This window comes from Seriola aureovittata, chromosome 1 (genome assembly GCF_021018895.1).
Source record: "Seriola aureovittata isolate HTS-2021-v1 ecotype China chromosome 1, ASM2101889v1, whole genome shotgun sequence".
Lineage (NCBI taxonomy): Eukaryota > Metazoa > Chordata > Actinopteri > Carangiformes > Carangidae > Seriola > Seriola aureovittata.
The window spans coordinates 22,255,979-22,275,760 of NC_079364.1; the positions used below are offsets into that span (position 1 = coordinate 22,255,979).

General features: G+C 41.7%; 2 protein-coding genes and 1 non-coding gene across 3 annotated transcripts in view; 2 read left to right on the plus strand and 1 right to left on the minus strand.

The window, feature by feature from the left end:
* Nucleotides 1-2,886: 2,886 nt before the first annotated feature.
* cry5 (cryptochrome circadian regulator 5) lies at nt 2,887-7,119 on the minus strand. Its single transcript, XM_056373698.1, has 11 exons — nt 6,986-7,119; nt 6,516-6,740; nt 6,180-6,374; nt 5,961-6,079; nt 5,664-5,818; nt 5,365-5,505; nt 4,984-5,151; nt 4,677-4,817; nt 3,756-3,907; nt 3,449-3,669; nt 2,887-3,352 (listed from the first exon to the last, which is right to left on the minus strand). Exons 2-11 carry the CDS (start codon nt 6,728-6,730, stop codon nt 3,291-3,293), a joined length of 1,569 nt encoding a protein of 522 aa, XP_056229673.1. The 5' UTR covers nt 6,731-6,740; nt 6,986-7,119; the 3' UTR covers nt 2,887-3,290.
* A 333-nt stretch (nt 7,120-7,452) lies between these two features.
* Nucleotides 7,453-7,524, plus strand: trnah-gug (transfer RNA histidin (anticodon GUG)). The gene has a single exon. It is a non-coding gene; the product is annotated as a tRNA-His (tRNA).
* Nucleotides 7,525-8,355: 831 nt separating this feature from the next.
* The window catches only part of LOC130173497 (FERM domain-containing protein 5-like), a 67,559-nt gene continuing 56,132 nt past the window's right edge, over nt 8,356-19,782 (plus strand). Inside the window, exon 1 of the mRNA XM_056382845.1 lies at nt 8,356-9,264. Within this exon, the coding sequence (XP_056238820.1) occupies nt 9,163-9,264 (102 nt within the window). The 5' untranslated portion in view covers nt 8,356-9,162. The remainder of the gene's footprint in view (nt 9,265-19,782) is intronic.

Genomic DNA, 19,782 nt, shown 5'->3' on the forward strand with positions numbered 1-19,782 from the left:
GTTTCCTAATGCTGAACCATATGTATGAAAATACAGAGAAATGTACAGCTGTGTAGTTAAGCAGAGGTTAAAATCTGAAAGAGACCTGACTCTCTCCTCGTAAAAATAGTATTCAGTGGAAATAAAAGATTCTTTAGATGTTAACGACTTTGACAAACATCCAATTATAGCTTTTCCACGAAGTTCTGTTTCAGAATATTTATGCCATCCATGTCATATTATGCTCCCTTTCCCTAAAATGAATCACCACGTCAGTGTTTTAACAATCCCTCTCCAAATCTGAATTCAGATGGGGTGTGTGGGGGGCATGATTTTAACATTGCATCCCCATTGCCTCATGCTTTCCTATGTATAGCGGTTGTCAAAACCCTGTTATGACTTAGTCTGGCGGGTTTATAGAGGTACAGATGATGCTCACTGAGATCACTACCTCTGGCTTTGTTTATACCATTATCTGTCTTTTGCAAACCCAACTGTGCACTAGCAGAAATAGAGGGAGGTTACCGCAGGCCAAATGTAAATTGTTGTGATCGCTCATTAGAACCAGAGTGGTAATGGACAGACCCAGGTCTATAGGACTGTTGTTGTTCAGGATGTGTGCAGAGGTGTGTGTGTGTAAGTGTGTGTTTGTGCCGGCGGACACAGGGACAGGCCAAAAGGTATGAGGCAGGTTGGACAACTGTCAGCTCTTCAGTTTCACCATGGCATTTATTTACCAGCTCCATGGACGCCCAATAAATAGTGACCTTTCAGCGTGTGGTCATGAACCTTTCACTCATAACTTCCTCTTGTCCCTCGCTCTTTCTCCTCTTATACTGTCATTAGGACAACTGAAAGAGAGAATTGGGAAATCTCAGCAGTCCTTTATTTGTCAGTGTTAGTGTAGGTCTTCGCTGCGAACACCTGCATTCAAAATGAGTGTCAGTGTAGTTTCATTTTTCTGTGCAATTTAACAGTCGCAGTATTTTTGTTATGAACAGGTGCTGTCCTGTAACTACTCACCAGGTAAAGTAGCCTCCCAACAGTTAGCTTTGTGTTGAATGACAGAGCTCTATCATTTCTTAGCTAACACTGAAGCATAGAGTTAGACTGGGTGAAGTGGACATGCCCGCTGATGTTGCGGTAATCTTCAGAAAATGGTGACGTAAACTTGAACTGACCCACTTTAAGCGAGTAAAGCCAGCTCCTGCTTTAAATGAGTGCGCACTGGCCAGTATTTTTACTTGTTTGGTTCTGTTGTGTGTGTTCATATTATTTTGTCAGTGGATGAAAAGCATTTCTTACAAATGATGCTCATAATGAACTTGAAAAAGCCCCTTGCCCTATTGTTATTGTCAGAGATTTATATTAAAACAAATAAGATAAATCCTCATTCCCATTCAACATGCTGGCTGGATCTTTTCCTTTTCTTAAAACCAGCAACCTCAGACTGCAGAGAGTCAAAATGAACTGTTTGATGTTGTTTCCCGTGGAGCAAATAAACTCTTGAGATAAATCACTACTATTAAAGCTACATGAAACACCAGCTGCATGGGAACACGTTGTTCTTATCCAACTGGGATATTACAACACCAAGATCCAAGATAGTTTGAGGAGTGAGGTGTCGACATGAACAGACGGGGAGAGGGGCACACCAGTGGACAAACGGGGGTCAAAGCAGTTATACTTGTGACTTTGATTACAGGTTAATGAATATGTCTGGGACTGATGCCAACTTCGCATGTTTATAGAACAAAGAGTGCATAACATACTCTGGTATACTAACTTTTAGATCCCTCATTAAACATGAGAGAAAAATAGCAAATAAATAAATGAAGTGAGATCAGTTCAGCCAGACCTGCTGGGGGGTGGGGGGGTGGGGGGGTGGGGGCTGGGGGGGGGGGGGGGGGGTTGTTTGTTAGCTGGGTGGCAGGATGCCAGGATGCCAAGTGTAGCCCCAAAAACCCCTCACATACGTTTGCAGAGCTGGACAGCAGACTGTTTTGATGTTTGACAGGTCTCTGTGGAAACTGAGCCTGGCTTTGTACGGCCGTCTGGCCCGCTGCTGAGGTTGTGACATCATCTTCTGGATATTCACACCAGTGTCAGCTCCAAGGAGGCAGAAACAGGAGAAGACTTGACCTCCAAGGACAGCTGTGTGCCCCACACATTCTCACATGCATCTTGCCTTTACGTAGCACTGCACTGCTGACACTGCTCAGCCAATCACACGCACAGTCTATAAACATACTGTATATTGTTCTATATTGACTAATGGCCCTTAGTTAATATCGCGTGGGCAGCATACTCCTGATTAGACAGGAGCTGATGGCCACTGTGATGCATGGGATAAATTTGACCAGTTTCCATATTTATTTCCAAGATTTGCAAAAGAGGAAGCTGAAAAATTAGGGGGGAAAAAAGAGAATGGATGACTTCATGAATATTGAATATTTAACTGAAAAAAAAACAAAAAAGGTGTACACAATATTTCAACAGTTGTTTATTATATTGAAAAATATATTAATAAATACCCTAACAACTAAACATGTCTGGCAGATTAAAGCATTTTAAATCATTTTAGTGGACTCTTTGTTAACTTGATTTATTCACGTCATAAATAATACTCAGTATAAATTAACGTCAATGTGATCATTTTTCTGCAGGTGGAATTACAGTGACCTCTAGTGGTGAGAGTGAGCGCTCTGAAATCTCACCACTGAACTAGTTTATGTTGAATTTGACCGTTTTCTGCTCTAATTTACAGACAGAATATGTAAAGCAGAGAAAACTGTTAGACATTACTTATTTCTTAAGGCCATAAGATCATACCACACACATTGCCAATATTTCTGCCACTTTTAGTTGATAAATGGATGTTGAAATGATCCTCAAAAAATATCTGGGTCATATTTTTTTATCAATTTTATTGGAATTTAACATACATTTCACTACATAACAATAAAAATTCTTATTTATAAACCAGACACACTTGATACAAACTGTAGCCTGCAAAAACCTCTAACCTGACCTAATCTAACTCAATAAACAGCATTTACACTGAAATAGATACAATATAAAAAGTAAAGACAAAAACCATGTTCAAAATCTAAAATAGAAACCAAAGAAGGGTGCAATAAAAAATAAGATATAGTTGACAGCCTGTTAAAAAATTAAAAGTCTCTGATCAACGACTTTAGCTTCCAGTCCAGACAGAGCTTTAGCACAGGAAGAAACCAAGTAGCCTGAGTATTCAGTTATTTGTAATAAAGATTCGTTATCTCTATTACTTGGAATTTATTTGTAGATGATTACTTTCTTCTTTCTTTCTTCGTCAGCATGTCGACAACAGATGGAGCCTTGCGCTTTGCACCTATGAGGAAAACATAAAAGTAAATATTGTGGAAATATTGTGGGGCTTTTCAGTAAACATCAAAAGAGATAAACGTCTATTTGTGTCTTGTAATACCTTGCTTTTTGCTGGGTGATTCAGTGTGGTCTGAGGATCTCTTGGCATAAGCTAACTTCATCCTCTGGATGTTCTTCTTGCTGATCACCTCATGCTGTACAATAGGATGTGGGTAGTCTTTACCCACAATACATCCTGCTGCCTGCTGGATGTTGCGAGGAGCTTTCCAAGGCTCATAGATGTACTCAACTGGGAACTTCTTCAGAAGAGGAAGGTACTTCCTGGAAAGATAGTAGGGAAAATTTTAATTGAATAAAATAAATGTTACACATGTGATAACTTGAGCTTGATACAATTATGATCTCACTTGATGTAGTCTCCATTTTTGTCTGTCTTCTTGCCAAAGGCGACAGGGGAGTAGACTCTGAAGAACTGGTGGAAGAAGGCACTCGCTGAGAGCCACTGCCAGTTCCCAGCATTCAGAGCCCAGTCGCCATCCAACAAAAGCTCCTCAAACACCTACAGACACAGAGGAAATAGCCTGAAAACCCCTTTGGTAATGATAAAATTTTTGTTTTGTTGTTGTTTTTTTACTGCAGTGTTAGGTGATGAAGATGGCAACAGAAGAAAAGGAGTTCACAGATGTGCTCAATGCTTGATTACAAGCTTTCTTTGAGGATTTCAAGTGCCATCTGCGCCATGCAACTTCTCAGCCAGATTATTCTGATTCTACATTTGTATTTGTATTTTTTCATTTTTTCTCAAAAATGGTTGAAAATCCTATTGATGATGTTCACTTTCAGTTAGACATTATTTTAGAAAGCTAAATCATCAAGGCCAGAAAATAGTTGTCTTGTTTATTTGTCAGCAGGATTACGGCAAAAGCACTGAACCTATTGACACTGAACTTGGTGGAGGGTTGGGACATGAGCCTGGGAAGACCACATCAAATGTTGGTGCAGATCTAGATCATTCACTATGAATCTGAAGTTTTTTCTCTGGAGTCTGGTGTATGTTGTTTAACATTGACTTTAGCAGACGTCTGCACACTCTGACTGCCATGTAGTTATATAAAGTTATATAGTTATATACTGTTTTGTTTCATTTGGATAAGATTGCATTCACGGTGTTATTTCTAACCAGATTACCTAGCTATAGCTCATAAACCATGGTCTGAAATATGTACACATGCAACGTGTGCCTGCATGTGTGCTTGCTCTCATGTGAAGACAACATCACACTTACAACTTCATCTAGAGTATCTATAAAGCCAGTCTCATTTACACACCTTCTGCCCTTCCTCCCAGTTGACCCATAGGTCTCCCCTGGTGAGGAAACAGGCGACAGCATGTCTGGCTAGGTGGTGGATCCAGCCCTCCTGTCTCAGCTGAGTCATGATGGCATCAATGAAGGGGAAACCAGTCCGAGCCTTGAGGGAAATACAGTACAGGATGACAGGAATTATTTATAGTACAAGAAATTACATAACCCTCAACTTAACAGTGATGATGTGACGTGATGTATGATTTTGAAAACTCTTTAACTAACAGCACAATTTCCCTTTTCTTTTCATTTATGGGCTCAAACTTCTATACCTCTCTCCATGCAGCCAGATATTCGGTGTTCGCGTCCCAGTCCACTTGAGTACACACAGGGTTTCCCTCCATCTTGTTAAAGTTTGGGATGCCCACACTAGCCATGTAGAAGAACTCTCTCCACAGTAACTGGCCATGCAGGGAAACTGGAGGATCTGAGTGCTTCTTCTGCATAAACCACATGTGAAAAAGTCAAACTAAGTTAAACTTTAATTCATTTTTATGTTTATGCAAGATGCTTAAATCAGCATCTTGCTTATTTTATTTACTTATGAAATGTATTCATTTAAATTACAATACCGTTATAGAATATCAGCTGCGCAGCCTTATTTACAGAGTAACATATTACCTACAAAGCTGTACAGTGATGGCGACACTCACCCCCTGATAGACCTCTGTCAGCTTCCACCAGAAGGTGCGTGCAGACAAGCACCCAAAGGTGACATATGGACTGAGAACAGTGGTGCTGGGGCTTAAAGAGTTTGGAGATGTCTTGGGCTTCTCAAAGTTACACACCCATCCCTGAAACGGGGAAACAGAAGAAACATGAATTACACAGTTACATGTATGTTAAAAAGCAGGACACAACTAAATGCTGATTTGGATGTTGTTAGTAAGATTCTCCGTTTTCTTAGATGTCTGAAAGAATCATGTCAAGCCATACAGAGCAAGTAAAATACCGTTCGTTTCATATGTTCATCTAGTCTCCTCAGAGCCTCCTGTTCTCCCCCTGGGAACAGCTCCTCTGCAAGATCTGCAGTGTCCTGGCTGAGCTCCTCCAGTGCAGGGATCCCATACTTCTTCTCATGGTTTTCTGAACAAGGGGTCTTCACATCTGTGCCACAGTAGATATGTTTCAATGAATAGGTGTTTAAGTTTTACACTAGTATGTCACATTTTGATAAAGTTGGTTTAAAATAATTGGTTTAAATGATTATTTCTACAAAGATGATTCAGTGTTTCTGGTAGTTGACCACCTTTTATGTCTTCCATGGTTGGAGCAGGGATTGGTTTCTTAGGGCGTCCAAGAGTTTTCACTATTGCCTGCATACGGTTGTAAGTAAGGGGAGCCTTCCCATTGTTTTCCTCAATTATCCTACAGGGAGAAATTAGACAACACATTCACTTTCTGAATGAAACAGCCTTTAAAAACCCTGAAAGATTGCGTATGTGTACATCTTCAGAATGAATAGTACCTGTCTATATTGTAAAGAGTGTGTGAGATTTTGTAGATAACTTCAACTTCGTGTTCTTTGGCCAGTTCCATCACTTTTTTGTCCCGGCTCAGACTGTAGGGCTCTGTGTCGTACTCATAGGTCAGCTTTGTTACTTTCCACTTGTTGAACAGCTTAGGGAAAACATCCTCTGGTTTGCCTCTCACAACGAACAGCCTGAAGGAATCGAACACACCACAGTGTGACAATATCACAATATATCAAGTCTAGTCATTCAAGAACTTACAAGTGTTTGAGCAGTTTCTAACTTTTATTTTAGTATTCAATATTTTTTTAAACTTCTCCCGGTGTTTCTACCTGGAGTTGAGCTTCCTAAGGCTGCAGTCCAGGTCTTTCAGGGCTCCAATGAGGAACCTCCAGCGGTTGATGCCCACATGGGTATTGGTATGTAGGTAAGGGTCCAGGATGAACACAGGGTATAGCTCCTTACAGTCTCTCAGAGCGGCCATCAGTGCTGGGTTGTCATGCAGCCTGAGTCCCTTGCGGAACCAGTGAATACATGTATGAGCCATGTCGGGGAGCCTGTAAACACATCACGGACAGCACGTTGCATTTTACAGAACTGTATGAATCTAGATGATCCAGATGTTGAGTCAATATCGTTTCTCTGTTTGTTAGACATACAGCGCGATATAGTTGCTTTTAGTGCTTCCATCTATCAGCACAGACCCAAAACAACGAACTAACACTGTGGTAACACCATGTCACAAAGTCAGGAAGTTACATGTACAAGTTAAAACAAAATGATACACAATTATAAAGCTTACCTTAACTGCACCTCTCAGTTACAACTCTGCTGCTATTTACTGCAGAATCCGTGTTTGGTAACACACACGTTTGATTGTTACAAAACGGGAAGCCCTGCTACGTCTGCAGCACAATCAGCCAACCAGAGGAGGTCTGGTGAAGACATACACACACACACACACACACACACACACACACACAACACGCGCGGGGTTGTGAGTCGCTTTATCCACCAGATGTCACTGTAGTGCAAACAATACTCGAGGGTTAAAGATCTAAACATTGTCACATTAACTGTATTTTACAGACCCTCTGTCTCCAGACTCACTATCCGTGGCGCAGGACTGGGAACAAAGCCAAGCAAGCATTTTAAGAGGACTATGCCCTCTACAGTCCAAAAAAAATCAGCATCCAACAAGCCCGCTGAGCCTATTCTTTGATACACACCATGTTGTTGCAGAGCGAGACTGTCAGCTCATCGTAGCTCGCCGTGATCGTATAGTGGTTAGTACTCTGCGTTGTGGCCGCAGCAACCCCGGTTCGAATCCGGGTCACGGCATTGTGGAACAATGTCACGGCAGATGAGCTTGTGTTTTTTGAAACCACCGGATGGTTATTGCATGTAGTCTTTTATTGCTTTAAGTGATATTATGTCAAAATCGGCCCTTTTTTATGCAGTTGCTCCATAACCAATGTTCTATTGAAACCAAGGAATAGCTTTTAACCTTAAAAGACTCATGTTATGGTGGTCGACACCATGTTACAAAATGTACCGCTTGAAGCAAGAGGTAAAAATTCGTCGATCCCGTCATTGCGGGGATCGGAAGAAAAAATAAAATACTCTACGGTGACTCTATTTTACGCGGAAGTTTTTAATCACTTTATTGTCATTACCATGAAGCACACCCAGAGGGAGACACCGTCAAAGAAACCAGGACATTACACTGTTCACAGGTTGAACCAAACTCGTGCAGTGATCTTCCTCTGTGCCACATTCAATTAGGACGTTTAAAGTATTCGTGAGAGACATTGTCTCCATTTGTAACTGGGCAGTTGCCAATGCAAAGGGTTTGCTCTTATTACATTTACGTGCTCTCACGAAGACTTAGAAAAAGTACAACTTTGAATCAGTTATATCAAAGTTGCTTGGTTACATGTCACGTAGGCTATAAGACATAACAGTAATATAAATGTTTCTCGTTGCCTTACGTGGCTACATTTTATGCCCCTGTCATGCTTCGTACAATCACCCTGTGAAGGATGAAATGAAGGAATGTTAAAGTATGTTGCTGCCTTCAAGTTCTGTCGGAAATGCCGCAATTAAACAAAGAGCGCAAGTCAGCAGAAGCGAACATTTGACTTAGGACGGGCCTCTGAGATGTGACGTTCAAGTCAAGGTGATGCATTTGATTATGATAGTTGACTTGAAATATGAGGCCTGTGTGTTAATCGGTTAGAGAATGCATGTTTAGCTATTTGAGTACGTGTTTCTATTTTTTCCCGGGTTTAAAGAGCCTATAGGTGTTTCACGTCGAGAGACAATTATCAGTTGGTCAACTTCATCAGCGGCATAAAGCGCCCGCCTGTTGTTGGACTGGTGACACTACAGAGGCCGCACTCTGTTATTATTCCCGACCATGTGGCTACAGTCACGACATCTACCAGCCTATCGGAATTTCGACTCCTGTCGTTAACTCTGTGAAGGCAGCATCTCAGTCACTGCTCCGTTGGCTGACAGTCTCGCCATTCACCAACCAGCCCGCCCAGCAGCACCGAGAGCGGCATGGCAACTAGCGAGGAGACGGGGGGAGAGAAGGCGCAATGAGGTGTGGACAGTTGAACCGGACCAGAGAGAGAGAGCAGCAGCAGTAGCAGCAGCACTATTTCCACTCCTCGCTGACTGGATAAACGCGCCGTGTGGTACCTCGGCCATTCATCTCTCTCTCTCTCTCTCTCTCTCTCTCACACACACACACACACACACACACACACACACACACACAGACACACACACACACACACACACAGACACACACACTGATGAAACGATGCCCCGCCGCCGCCGCTCCGCACTGTCGCTGTCTCTGACCAGGTGTTGGACCAAAGAACAGGGACGTCGTTGACGTGACAGAAGATAAACTTGTATGTATGTGCTGCGCGCCCTTCTCCCTGGTCCCGTACGCAGACGATCGAGAAGATGCTGAGCCGACTGATGAGCAGCAGCATCAGGAGTCTGGACAGGGAATGCAACTGCACTGTGAGGCTGCTGGACGATTCGGAGTACACCTGCACGATTCAGGTCAGTGGGGGCCAACATTTCCCGTTTATCAAATCACCTTGTTGTGGAGGACGTGATACTGACATTAGCGGGGTGGTGATAAGGTAAAATGACATTTCACCGCACACTGGATCTGCTGCTTACACATAGCCTGCAAAGAGAAAAAAAAGGCATCCTGATTAAAGCAGGTGTCATTCACCTTGACATTCAGTTTTCCAGCATATTTGGATGTTGTTGTGTTCAGGGTCAGATGTCTGTTACCATGGGGCTGCAGATGTTGTCTTCATCAGAGACGTTACCTGTGTGGACATCCCGTCATGATGCATGAGGTGCTTGTATTGCGTAGCAAATTTCCAGGACTGTCACGTAGCACTAGATGTTATTCCAACAGAAAGAGTGATATGAAAAAACTCTACATATACATATATTGTAAAATATCTGTGTATAAGCTGTTGGCTTTTCAGCAGCTTCATGCATGCATTGATTTGAATGCATTATGAAACTAATCTGGATAATCTGATCTTGAACGATTTCAGTGGAAGGCTCAGAGTGGATTTTTGGATCATCTGGCTCCATGAGGCAGAAATCCTGGTCTGTATCCAGGGAAAAGTAAAATGTAATTTAGACTCCAATTAGTCTGAAACAAAGGTGGATATTTCCTAATTTATGTTAACAAAGCAGGTGTCATACCTTAACTTGTTTGCCCTTCAGACTGACCCTGGCTTTGACAGAGCAATGTGCACTATGCAGTGATGACAGAACTTAACATCCAATATTGATGATCAAATAACTTTAGTGTGGGCACTTCCCTTCCCAAAACTTAAAATGATAAAAAAAATAAAAAATAAAAATAAGCCCATTTCTGAGAAGTGCTGAAGCAAGACCTTGTTGATCCAGATTTTCTTGGAGTCTTTGAAGGTTTGGAGCTAAATGAGAAACACAGAGGCAATCAAGCGTCAACTCTGCCTAATCTAGCTTGTTTCTCATTAGTTGAGTATTCAAAACAGGGTCCAAAAAAACATATTCATGACAATTTTCTGCTAGCCTACCCCTGCATCAGTAAAGCCAGCTGAAGTAGCATACTGCCGTAAGAGGAAAATGAAACGGCCATTTTTACTCCTTCAGAATGCATTTATTAAAGCTGAAGGTTGGGAGTGTTTAGTTTTAAAATATAGCAGCTTTCAAGCAGTTTGAGTGCATTTTCACAATTCTGTCACACAGACTCTTTCCTCCCTCATTCTCACTTTCTGGTTGTGGTTGTTCGTTTCAGCTATAATATGAGTCCATCACTGGTTTTTCTATGTTGTTGACACAGTGGCAGAGAAACATTTATTCTGCTGGTCACCTCTGAGGCTGGAGTTTGTGGTGGTGTTGTAAAGGATGGAGCAAGGTAGAATTTCCTGCAGGTCTGTTTTGTTGTGTTGTAAAGGTGTTTCTATTTTTCTGGTCACTTTTGGGGTAGATTAGTGTTCTTTGTTTCCATGACAGGTTCACTCAGAAGTCTTCCATGTGTTCTGGTAAAACTGATTAATTCTGCACATTGGATTAGTCATTCACTCAGCCTCTGTCTCACTCTAGACTTGGTTGAAGTATTTCTCTGTATTTCCTGTACACTGGGTGGTTTAAAAAAAAATCAATTGTTATATTGGCATGAATGAAGTCGAGATATCACCAGAGTCAGTAAACAGATCGTGTGTGTATAAGCAAGAGAATGGAGGAGTAAGAATGAGCGATTAATGTGTATTATCTCCTTTGTAAATAAGTGTGTGTGTGTGTGTGTGTATGTGTGTGTGTGTGTGTGTGTGTGCGCGTATCCCCGTGGTGTCTTTTGTGCGGTTGCATCACTGAGAAGTCTGCTGTGTGCATCATCTAACCTGGTAGTATGAGCTGACGGAGATGCGTTTGATGCTCCTTACTTGAAGGGATTCCATTGCTGCTGAATTAGAGGCGACGGCACACAAAGACACATCACCACCTGCTCATTTTTGGGATCTGACAGCAAAGGCAAAGCAAGCCTTTCAACGTCTAACAAGTTAAAGTGGCAGCACCCGGGGGACAGATGAAATTTTTCGTCAGTCTCAGGTCTTGTCCTCGTCCCGTCTGCGACTAAATAATAAATATCAACAACAGGTGGGAAGTCCACGATGTTGTTTTCCATGAGATGTCATTCATGTAATCATGTTTTAATGTCAAATGATTGTGACTTTCACACCATCCTCCTCGCTTTCTCCCCATTTCATCCTGCTAGAAGAAGACATGCTTTATAGATGATGGAACTTTTGACCAACTTCTCAACTTAACTTTCCTTTTTAATGTTAATGTTTGTACAAGCAAAACACTGTGTCCTGACTGATCGTGAGAAGACATGGCGTGTCTGGTGTTTTTTGATGAGTTGTGTTTTCCGAAGTACAGCTCACGCTTGCTCCCCCTTGACTTCTGAGCAGCTCCTTCACCCAGTCATGATGTAAAGTGTTCGGCTGTCAAAATATGCTGATCCCACCCTTTTAGAAGCAGAAAGCACACAGCAGGGACAGAATACTTAATTTCTGGTGGAGCTTCTATTTGAGAGGGATTAGCTTTCTATTGGCATATTTCATTATTTCCACCATGGGAAATAATGAAATATGCCATTATTTCACACTGTGGGGCTCTCGATGAAGCACAACTGGTCTAAATGGAAACATAAATAGGATCATCGGCTTAATAAATCATCTATTGTTTACGGCAACAACATCACCATTTATTTGCTGCCATCAGAATATGCGAACACGACGTTTAGGGAGCTGTATTAATTATGTTCCACACAAAGCATCTGTAAAGCTAAATAAACACTAATGAATATGTCATTACACTGACCATACTGGAGGATGACAACATTGTTGGCTCACTGGAAATGAGAGCGGATGGCTGCTGCCCCTCCCTGCACACCTTGGAGATGTGGCCCAGAATAAAGGGCCCTCATGGGGCTCAACAACCGTCACACTCTCCATTTAGCTCAATTAGCCTACACCTTGAACTGCTGCTGTTACAGTGGAATCACATCATAGGGGAATGATGCCAGACATGACCTTCATAAATGAAAGTGAGGGCAGTGTGGAATAGGACAGTGAACAGGTAAAGATGAAGCAAACAAGTCCTGTTTCTTTGTTACCCCCACACCACTGCCTTTGCCTGGTAGTTTGCCATGCTCACCTACCAGGATCGTCAGATTCCATTACCACCACCCATTTCCTGTATCTCAGCCATATCAGCCTGTGTACCTGCCCCCCATCCCCTACCGATGGCAGTGTTGCTGCTCATCATGACCCTGAAAGCTTGGGGGGGACTCATGCTCATTGATCTCTCCTGTTCTTTCAACACCATTCAGCCCTATAAGATATTCCCAGGCATCTCACATCCAGAGGTCACAATACAATCTCCTAAAGCCCCAATCCAAGATTGATGCACATTGTTGTTTCTGCTGGCAGAGAATCCAGCAGAGGGTTCATTTGTGAGGGAGCAAGCAGAGGGCTAGCATGTGATTGTTATGAGGAGATGGTGAACTGCTTTGGGAAAAAGGTGGAAAGTGCTGAGAAGGGCACTTAGACAATTTGGATGGCCCCTGATGGGCCCCAGGTAGCCAGGAATAACAGATCCAGGAGAGAGAGAATCAGTAGTGGGACTGTGTGTAGCCACATGATGTTGGTTGTGATCATCAGCAAGGGTGTGAGCCAATCCATGGAGGCAAACCAAAGGGAGCATTTTGGGGCACTTAAGCAGGGATACCTGTGGAGATGGGGAGCATAGGGTGAGAGCAGATCGAAACACCAGCCCTGCAGTTACCTACCTCGCTCTACCTGCTGAGCCGCAGCTGCCCTGTCAATAGCAGGATAAGCAGTTTCTTGACTGAATGTCCATAAATATATAATGGCATGATATATCAGTGATGCAAATATATTATGATATATTGTGTATCATGACAAAGACCTAGATTCATGATTGGCCAAATCATTTAAAGAATAGGGCTGGTGAAATTTCAGATGAATTGAGCCTATACTGACCAGAGTTAACCAAAATAAGATATAGCTTATTCCTGTAGAGCTCCTATGAAAAAAAAACTATCAATAATATATCATTGAGCCACACTGTTGGACAAGAGCACTGTAGTTTCGTCCATCCCATGGAAATCAACCTGGTGATGAAATTACATACAATATGCTACATAGAGATTGTCTCCATGACAAATGGATGAGTTACATTGGGAGTTTTATTATTTTTGTCTTGAGAACTGTTAATAAACTGTGTCTCTATTTCAGATTTAGCCATAGCCCATTTAATATACAGTCATGATTATAGGCTATTTAGTACCTGTGTGGAGTACCTCTTACTTTCAAATTATCACTGTAATTAAAGAGCCAAGTACGTACAGAGATGATTTAGATCTACATTTTGTTTGGCAGTTGTACCCTGGATGGCTTTGTATTGTGTAGTCATGGAGTGCGGTTAAACAGTTACGACCTAGCACTATTAATCTGCAGCATCTCATTAGATAACACAGAAGAGTAGAATAAACACTCCACCGTCTCACGTTCAATTGAGTTGAATTTAATTCAGACATTATTATTGGAATGTATATGCTAAATTCAAATCGCCATCCATAACCTGAACTATAAGACGTAGATGTGGAACTGTCAGGCTCAAATTTACAAATATCACTCACAGCCCAACATTGTGTAAACAGCTCAACATGTGAGGAAGTAGGACACCAAGCAGTCTGGCGGTTATTTTTTACATGCAGATACTGGAGGAGGCCATTAGCTCGAAATTAAAATTTCTACCGTGAACCAAAAGATGCATATCAGAGATTGAAAGCAAGATGAATGATAGAATAGCATTGATCCAAAGAGACGTACCTCATCATTATGAGTAAGTGGTTGAGTCACTTGGCACCGGCTCAGATCCTATATAGCTCAATAATGAAATTAGGAGCATTCTTTTGAAGCCAAATGTATAACTTGGAAGGAGCTCCTCTCGTTTTGCATTGTGAATGCATTATTGAAATAGGTTGCTCTTGTCTCCTAAGTGGCCTCCCTGCACTTGTATTGTTCTCTTCTTGGTGTGCACTGCTAAAATTGGAATGGAGGTTGTAATATATTTTGTTTTCATACATGGGCGGGCCTGTTCTTCTGCTTATGTTGCCTTCACATCAAAGCTTACACACTAAAATAATGATGATATCTTATCTTACCCCTAAATCAGAGCATAGGTTTAATTATTTAAATTTGTCCAAACCAAACCACAGCCAGATACAAATTTGCATATGTCTCTTTTTCCAGAGGAAGACAAATTGTTGTTCTGTACTGGGACAAGTATATAAATGGTCCTCTCACACTGAACCTTGATTTATCCTTGATCTATTACTTTACACTTCAGATGTCAAAGAGGATTTTCAGCTGTTGAAATGGGTTTTAATAGGATTTTCATGATTGTATGTTTTATGCCTTTGACTGTGATCACCTGTCATCAAAATAGTTTTTTCAGGATGTGCTTAAACAGTTAGTAATTGATTAAAAAATGACTCGCCAGGCAGCTAGCGTGGGTAATAAAAAAATGTATGTTGGTGTAAGCTCGTCAAATGTGAGGATGTGCTCTCTTTTTACAGTTTCATATCCTTGCATATCAAATACTTTTGAGTTGTAACTTGAGACAGTTGTTCAGATAAAATACACAATTTAAAATAACAACATTTTGGGCTGTGGTATGTCTGAAGGGAAATTTTCAATAGTTATGGCATTTTATGGATTGGAGTGCATGTGTATTAATCAATAGGTTACTCAGTAAGTACAGCTTTAGGAAACAGCCAAAAGTTTGAGCCCTTATTTACTCAGTGGACAAGCAGCCTGTGATTTGGGTTGTGCATTCTGCACACATCTTTGAATTTTGGATCAGCTGGGACTTGCATGAATGCTCTCACTTCACTCAACAACTGCTGTCAAATTGTCTTTGATCAGGGCTCTCGGTCTGAGCTCCAGTGGATCTGCTCAGCAGCTGATAACAGAATTCTGCTTGGATTGGGAAGCTCCCAGGTACAAACTAAAGGAGCTAAATGGGAAATATTATAAGGTGTTTGTCTGTATTTTTAGACACCTTACCAATGAGAGACTGTTGATAGCCTCTTTCTCACACCACAGCTAAAGGTGCTACACGTAGCACCTTGAACTGTATGAATAGTGGTGCTAAAAAAGGCCACGCAAGCTCAGCCAGCCTTCCTTGATAAAGGTTCAGCACATACACTTTTCAGCATAATGTTATTGGATAGACGAACATGAACTTCACCTGACATCCAAATATTCAGCCTGTGGCTCATAAGCATGGGATTCTAGGGAGAGCTGTTTTCCCATAATAATCCACGGACTGGGAATGCTGGTTCCCTAAGTAGCTTTATTTCTTACGAGTAAAGGCTTAATATAGAATAAAAATAGGATGTACTTTAGACAGAGCTCCTTCTTATCAGCCTTGCTGCCAGCTATGTGCCGCCCTGCTGAAATCTGCGAGACACATGTCTTCCTGATGTGAAGGCGCCCTGTTAAATAACATGTTAATCCATAATGTGGAGAAATGGTGAGATAAACCCTCAAGGCTTTGGTGTGCTTTCAGATTAGGACGCTCAGCTGATGGCCATGACAGTAATATCTGCGACTCCAGTGATGTCAGGGCCTCAACTCTGACTGAATCTTCTAGTGAGCACATGCACCACCGCTATAGTACTTTACAGATCTGACTGTTTTATATCAACTGATTAGACCCAAGCTCTCAAAGTTCAGGTAATAGGTTCCTAAAATCCAAGACAATACAGTATACTGGCTACTTCATGGTAATGAGCAATCAGTGAGAATGACTTTTAGCTGATACCAGTTCCAGCTATTGTTCAATTAGTGCAGCTCATAAAGATGTATCATTTTCTATATAATCAGTAGATTTCTAACCACTGATTGTTCGACAACAAATTACACTGTGGATTTTATTTTCTGTACTGACAGATGGCTCGAGGCTCTCATTTAAAGTAATGAAATTTCCATAATATTCACATACAATGCAAGAGCAAAGCATTAAAATAGATGATACGCCTTAACCAGATTGTTTAATGTGCGTTTCTTGCTTGAAACATACATTTTTTGGATGGAATATCTTGTACCCTTGAGACATTTTTGATCATTATTTCAACATGTCGTTTAGTAACTAGATTATTCAGTTCAGTCGTGAATATGACATTAAATTCTCCACATCAGTGTCTATTTTAAAAAAGTGTATGACTTTAGGAAAATGGAAATCGTTTGGTGAACAAAATGACATGTTTAAATATCAGTTGCAATCATTGCCATATGGATTCTTAATAATCTTCATTCATTTTCATCTGCAATGGGATTTGCAAGCGTGAATGGACGTTTATTTAACCTCAGAGGAGCCTGTGCCTCCATGTTCTGTCAAAGGTTTTCATTCAGAAATGATGCCAGTGTGGATGGTGTGAAGTTGTGTAGTCAAGGTTGAGGTTGCTGGGTTATTGGCTTTCCAAAGGTGTTTGACAACAGTGAATCCTTAATGCTGGTTGTCTCTGATACACATGTTTCTGGCAGTGTTTGATGAGGTCAGAAGCAGCCGTGACAGGAGAACGTGCCGGTACACTCAGAGCACTTAGCTGCCTCCTAGTGACGTAATTGCATTTGTTGTATAGCAGCAGCAGCAGAAGGACTCACAGTTTATAATGAGGCAAAGCTAATTCTGCATACTCTTGCTTGTATTCCTCTATCTTTTCCTCTGTTTCTCTCCAATTCTCTTTTTTTCTTCCTGTCTTTTTGAGCTTTGTCTCCTGGCTAGCCCCTGAATTCCACAAAATCCCCTCTTTGTTCCTTTTTCACTTTCATTTCTCCTCAGTCTCTCTCCTCTCTCAGCCAGTAGCACTGCAGCTGAGCAGATTAATGAGCTTGCCCTGACTGAACTTGACACCGGTAGAAGACACAGCAAAGACATACTATACGTGACACAGCAAGAAGGGTGCTAGAGGCATTTCACTGACGGCTATAGACATTACAGCCATTGTTATAGCTCAGAAGGCTATAAGTATGCAGCTGAGTCAACACTTTGCAGTTGCATATATGATGGTTTCCAAGGTTTTATCATGCCAGCTATAGGGATGGCAATGTTGGTTGGTAGATTCAACATGGGTCTGAAATATCTCAGCAACGGTTGGCTGGATTGCCATGAGGACAAATCATTGGTCTTGGTCTTAAGTGTACTGTTTGTACTTGTAGTATTGGGCGACTGTTAGTTTTGCATGTACACATACATAACAGTCTGTGTTGCCCCAGATGCCAGTCACTCAGTTCTTTTTAGCATTGCTTTACCAACCTTAAGTTTTTCAGGAAGGAAACACACAATGAATGTGCAATGATATTCACCCTCTTTTCCTCAGTGATGAATTACATCTCTCTCAGGGAGGCAGTGTGTATTTGCTGTTGACTCTGATGCTTTTAGGAATAGAAATGGGACAAAATGAGTTTAGGAAACTGTTCACTGTTGGCAGGCACTGAAGACGAGTCTGTCTGCAGTCCACTGACACCAGGGTGCTCGAGTTCACACGAACTCGTGAGGAAATGAAGACGTGATTGCAGAGGAGTCGGTCAAGTCAAGCTGAGCTTCATCAGTTTAATTAAAATAGTAACGATCAATGTTGCAGATTTTCTGCACAGCGTTGTGTGAATATAAGTCTCCCTGTATGGCTGGTTTTAATTTCGTGGCTGAAACATAATTAAGTAATTTTCCTGTCATATTTGGGAGGCATCAAGAAGATTATGGTTTAATGTGGGGAACTGAGCAGCAGCCAGACTGTAACCAACCGAATTAAATCACCCCACTGCCTGTATATGGGAGCAGTTGCAGCTAGGGGATTGGCTACCACAGGACTGAGGAAGCTCTGCAGCAAAAAGGTTTGAAAATGGATGTTCTTTAGTTTTCCTGATTCTCTTTGTCGTTGTCTCTTTTTTTTCTTTTTTTTTTTAAAAAACATCTTTTCAGATGTCTCTCAATTAGCACATTCTGTCACTACTTCATCCACAACATTTGGCCTAGCTGCAGTAAGGTGTTAGAGGTATGCCATGTCTTCAGTGAGCGACTTCAAAGCTCTGAAGCTTACCAGAATGAATGTGCATTAGTCTCTCAATGCTGGTTGATATCAGACTGACAGAGAAATCCTTCTCACCCCAGCACAGGCTGTACAGCAGGGAAATCTTTAAAGACTTAACAAAAATAAGAGAGCGGCTTCTTGTTCTCACTGGTGTCTTCTGTGGCGCGCCTCTTCCTCTTTTCTCCTTTCTACTCTTCTTTCATGTCAAACTTGAAAGGGGGAGACTTATTTTGGAAAGGCAGAGGCTTGCTGTGTAGTTGAACACGTCACTGGAGAGGAAGAGTTCAGGCACAGTGGTGATCCTGTGCAGACTGATGTCGGCCGCGCTGAACTTGGAAATCACTCTGTTGTGATTTTTGGACAGACATGGGCCTCATGCGTTATTCTCAATCCAGTTCCTTCTGCCTCCAACAGCTGATATTTAATCACCATATTAATCAGGTTTCCACTCTGATGTGTAAGTGTGTGTGTGTATATATATATGTCTTCTCTCAAATAGTTCACCTGCATATCTGATTTTCTTTTGTATAATATATATGTAAATTCATTCTTAAATAAGAGATGGCACCAAAAAATGCTGTTGGTGTCATGTGTCCACCGGGGTATGAGCTGGGTGCTTTGTAAAGAAAAGGCAAAAAGCTTTAATTACACATGGATGCTGACGTCCTGTAAGGCTGCCTGCTGGCTCGGCACATTATAGACAACAGTATCCTCTGAGTGTGCATACGGATGTGTGTGAGTGTGTGAGTTTGTGTGTGTGTGTGTGTGTGTCTGTGTGTGTGTGTGTGTGTGTGTGCGCGCGCACGCCGGGGCTTTAGGAACGAAGGTTTGCATTGCACAAAAAGAACTGGAGACATTACACCATGAAGATGCTTGTAATGACTCCAGGACTGTCACAAGGGTAGCGTACTGTGTCTGCTAATTATTCTGCAGCAGAGAGACAAGACGCAAACGCACTACGGTTTAGGGACAAAAAAGAGCACACATCCCCAATGCAGTGCAATATACAGTAAAAATATGTAAATTCAATGTTTTTGAATGGTTCCTATAAGTGTTGTGATTCTGCAGTGTTGTGATACTTTATGGTTATTGTAATGTGAGCAGTGAAAACACACAGCTGTATGCCTGGGAATGTGCACTGATGTCTGATACAGCGACACTAATGAATGTTACTGCTGCTGTAATGCGTCTTTGATGGACCCTTAAAGACTGTGTATATGTGCACGTGTAGTTTGTACATTAGGCTTACCATATACTAATGTAGAGTGCCGGTGCTGGGTCAGTCCAGGCCATGTGTTGCGGTCTGTGGTGTGCGTGTGTGTTTGTGTTGCTTGTCGTCTCTTGGGAATGTGTGGCTGTCTGCGCTGTAATGTGGGATG